Source organism: Ceratosolen solmsi, unplaced genomic scaffold (assembly GCF_000503995.2).
Source record: "Ceratosolen solmsi marchali unplaced genomic scaffold, CerSol_1.0 scaffold11, whole genome shotgun sequence".
Classification (NCBI taxonomy): domain Eukaryota; kingdom Metazoa; phylum Arthropoda; class Insecta; order Hymenoptera; family Agaonidae; genus Ceratosolen; species Ceratosolen solmsi.
The window spans coordinates 13,453,578-13,458,263 of NW_011948416.1; the positions used below are offsets into that span (position 1 = coordinate 13,453,578).

Here is a 4,686-nt window from a genome sequence, read left to right on the forward strand (position 1 = left end):
TCTCAAGTGACAATAAATACAACAATACATCCAACAATTTACTTTTCATGACACCTTTCTATATTTCAGAGCCACGTCGATACATTCTTTGAATTTATTTCTTTATTTATATTTGACGTCGCCGACAATCTTGCATCATTAACTTTTCAATAAATATTTCACACTATACATTATCAACTAATGAATTTGGTTACAGTCTATATTTATTTTTCGTGCTCGTAATCCTTCGGGTTCTTTACGGACAATTCGAGATTTTTGGAGTCGGCCCAGCTCATCAGTAAGGTGGTAAAGATGAAAGCTAAAAATTTTTAAGACAAGGTGATAATACATTATCATCGGGACTATACATCATTATCCACGATACTTACGGGGTGTAACTATGAAAATATTTTCCTGCAATCTGCGTAGTACATTTGGAAAGCCATGTTTGATTATTCCGACAAAAGGCTTTTGCTCATACGGGCTCAATCTATAGTAAATCACCCTAGTGATTTTCGCCAAATTCCCAAAAACCATATGCATCTTTCTGCTATCTAAAAAAATAATTCGTTTACACAAACAATTATAATAAGCATATACTTATATATACGCGCGCGCACACAGACAAACAAGCAAACAAACAATTATTTATTTATTCCCATAAGGACGTCGATCGAACAACAAAACTCCTTACATAACCACAATCACGAATTCGAAAATTTTTAGGTTCTACATTAACAAACTGACAGCATCAATGCAACTCGTATTTGCGATTTCAATTAAAAGCACCTCGATATATTACAACGAACGATTATATAATGATCTATTAATTTCTTCACTTACTTTGCGTACAACCTCGGCTCAATTACAAAATAGTGAACCATTCAACGATCACTCAACACTGCAGCTGATTTCACGCCACATAATCTGGAAGTCACGTTAATGCCCGATTTTCAACGCCAATATTTCCAAGGCGGGCAATTCAAAACGCCAGTCCAATACATCAACCAATCGAACGCCTCGTGCAAAAGGAGCGACGATTTAAGAATGCCAATGCGTTATTCCTTCCAAGTCGCTAGTTTGCACGTACTGACTTGACCTGTCGCACGCCTCGTCATCTCTAGCGCATAAGCCATTGGAAAGTCTAAAGAGAGAGAGAGAGAGAGAGAGAGAGAGAGGGAGTATTTGCATGCGTGCATGCTTATGCTGTTGATTAATGCCGTAGGCTCAACTTGGCCCTCGATTCTTATATCAGAATTTCGTGTGCGATTTTTCGTGTGCGATTTTTCATGGCGCGATACTGCCCTCCCATTGGTCTAAGCGTACGCGCGCATCAACGAATTTTATAGCATTAGAAAGAGAGACGCTAGACGGCCGAAAATTACTTACGATGCTTTAATACGGAAAAAGTGCCTTGAAAATTTTAAGTACGTTTAGCACCATAATATTAAGTGCAATAAGGGCCAGTGCACGAGAATACGCTCGATAAATGTATATTATAATTAGTAGGAATATTTGCTGCTACTCGTCGAGTTTTTAAACTTTTACTTCATAGTAATAACCATTTTATTAATATCAATTAGAAACTGTGAAGTATTGCGCAGGATTTTTAATCAACGCTTACAATTCTGAAATGTGTGTGTTTGTGTGTTTGTTTGTGTGTGTGTGTGTGTGTGTGTGTGTGTGTGTGTGTGCTCTTGGGAGAACACTCGTCAATATACAAAAACAACATCTGTATTTCTTATTGTAGATCTCTATTAAATATCTTAATTTGCATTTAATTTTATTTAAATCTTTTTCATTTTTCAAGATAAAAAATCTATTTATTTGTAGTTTGAGGTTTCGATAATAACAATAAATGATAACAACGGCAACAAGAACAACACTACCACCACCAACACAACAACAACAACAACAACAATAACAAAAAATTAATTCTGGACGCTTCGAATAATTTACGTAAATACTCAATGTATTGAGTGCGTGTGCGCAGAATTTGCGTAAATATATAATCATACTTTTTTTTGCCAAACGTCTACTCAAATAAACAATGTTTTTATTTAATAATGGAAAAGGATAATTACATTATGAATTTAGATAAATGGCAAATTCATAAATAAAATTAATAAACACCAAGGCTATTTTGTTCAGCATGTTATTATCTATTTTTAAAAATTTCATAATTACCATCAATTCCAAAAACTGAATTTTCTTCAACATATAATGAAACACACGAAAATTTATCGTCCCCTTTCATTTATATACGCTCATTTTTTACATCCTTAACTTTTACAATGTTATTAATAATAACAACAACAAAATAAGTAATTAATAATCATAATAATTTGGCACGATGCATAAGCCAACCTTTTATAAATGACTTAAAACAAAATTTCTGGCATATAATGTTATAAATTTGCTTAGTATAGATAAACATATCGATGATCACGCGATTATATCGTTTTAAATTTAAATAAAAAAAATTTATAAGCACATTCTTAAATGGTTAATTAAAATATTTTTCTTCTTAATCATCTTCTCCCAGTTTTAGAGGAAAGCCATATGCGTTAAGTATTGCGCGCACAATAGATTTCGAAATTTCTTGATGCTCGCAAACAAGGAATTATTCATTATTCTTATTAATAAATTTATTCTTTTAATTATTATTATGTCACTGTCTCCATATATATATATATATATATATATATATATATTTTTTTTTTTTAATTGAGTTTTTATCTTAACCTACGTAATTCGTAGATATTTCGCTTATTTTTTATTATAGATGTATTAAATACGACTTACTTTACTTTCAAATAAATAACTTAATTAATACAATTCTTAGACATGAAAGTCTTTTAAAGTAAATTTTCAAATCAATAATATAAATAAGAATGTCTTACGATCATTTGTTTCAGAGTTTCAATTATGAAATACGTTTATAATGTTGAGATGAAAGGATAAAAGAGCGAAAATCTATAAAAATTTTCTGCTACATTTTAAAATTTAATTCTTTCGCCGTATAAATTGAAAATTATGAATCTACTTTCTCATAACACATAGACCAATTTCCACATACTCAAGCATAATTTTTATAATAATCTTTATCGATAGTTCTGTTTTAATAATTAAGAAGAATACATTGTTTACAATTATGAGGCGTAAAGTATTATGAAGTTGAATCGGGAGTAATGGTTTAAGACATTTATAATATAAATTATATTATATATTTGTAGATTATTTTAAAGTAATTGTACTAGCCTTCGCGTCTCGGTATAAGTGCAAAAAACATTTATGCTATAAATCGGCACCTAATCTTTACAGTTTTTAAAATAAACGGATAATTTGAAGTTTTTTTTTTTTTTTTTTTTTTTATTTCCGTAACATTTTCAGTCATAGAAAAAAGCAATAATCAAAATATCCAAATACAAAGTAAGTAATTTCAAGGTTAGCGCTCACATGGAATTATAATGGCTAAAGTAGGATTAAATAAAAGATAAGGTATGGATTCTTTTTTTTTGTAACAATTAGAAGATGAATGTGCTATAATTCAAGAGGCCCTCTCTTGTAGATCATCCGAGGAAATTGAAATTAAAATGTATGGCAAAGAAAAGAATCATCGGTGTTAGTTTATTTAAAAAGAAAACAGAAGGACAAACAGAATTCCAAAACAAAAAAAAAAAACAAAAAAAAAAATGTCATTCTATTTTATTGCATACGACGAGTGTTGCGAATATTATTTTAGAATTGACTACTAACATAAGCCATATCCTGTGATATCGCAACTTTGAGCACATATGCATACAGATAGGCACGGGGGCCCATGAACGCATACGTACACAGTAGAGCGAAAGAATCGTCTCGTTGGCTCAACAGGTCGTCTTCTCGCGGACGACTCGTTGATTTTCTCTTGCGAAGCAGGCTTACGAGGTTTTCATTCTTCTCGTCTATTATGTCGCATATCGTAGTCTCACTACTTCGTTCACGTAGAAAATCTACCGTACACGCGCACGTGTTCTCCTTCTTCGCTACCATCCTCCAGACTTTCCCCTTGGCGCTGTTGGATACTCACTCGCCTCGATAGTTCGATGAATAGCCGCGAGGGACTGCTAGTTACAAGTTAGTAACAATTGTGGACAGATTTGGCAATTCGTATTTCGACGAGGTCCCGTTTTATCCAGGATCGCGTTTTATGAATAAGTCGGCGATTTTAGCGATTTACCAGGACATTCCTCGGACAATTTGTGTCCAAAAACGTCTAAAAATGACATCGAGTCCAATTGACGAGAGCAAAGGAATATGCATTCGTTCCTAGCTCTTGCTTCTTCCAATCGCTCTTCTAGTCATTTCGAAAGCGAGTAGGTGCATATGAGCAAGGGTCGTTATTATCCCGGACAAGTAGCGAGCGCCTCTCTGTAGACGTTTGCAATTCGAGGACGATATTCGAGGACACGGCATAAAAGAGAAACAGAATTGCGGGGAGTCGCGATAGGAAAGGACGATTGTGCGACGAGTGCATACGTCGTCGTCAGCCACGATAGAAGGGGGAGAGTGTGAGTGCGAGAGAGATGGAGTTATTACTAGGGTTGTAGAGGCAGCCGATTGTCGGGAGGACAAGAGTCGTAAGTGGATACCGTTGATTTACCTTGGATTCTCTATTGAGAGAGTAAGAAGTGAGCCTTTATAAAAGTGACGATCGAACGCCAT

The 4,686-nt window shown here is 33.8% G+C and overlaps 1 protein-coding gene across 1 annotated transcript; it reads right to left on the minus strand.

The window, feature by feature from the left end:
• Positions 1-116: 116 nt before the first annotated feature.
• Positions 117-921, minus strand: UQCR-Q (Ubiquinol-cytochrome c reductase ubiquinone-binding protein). Its single transcript, XM_011495952.1, has 3 exons — positions 823-921; positions 369-533; positions 117-298 (listed from the first exon to the last, which is right to left on the minus strand). The coding sequence occupies exons 2-3, from the start codon at positions 520-522 to the stop codon at positions 204-206; spliced, it is 249 nt and encodes an 82-aa protein (XP_011494254.1). The 5' UTR covers positions 523-533; positions 823-921; the 3' UTR covers positions 117-203.
• Positions 922-4,686: the final 3,765 nt, after the last annotated feature.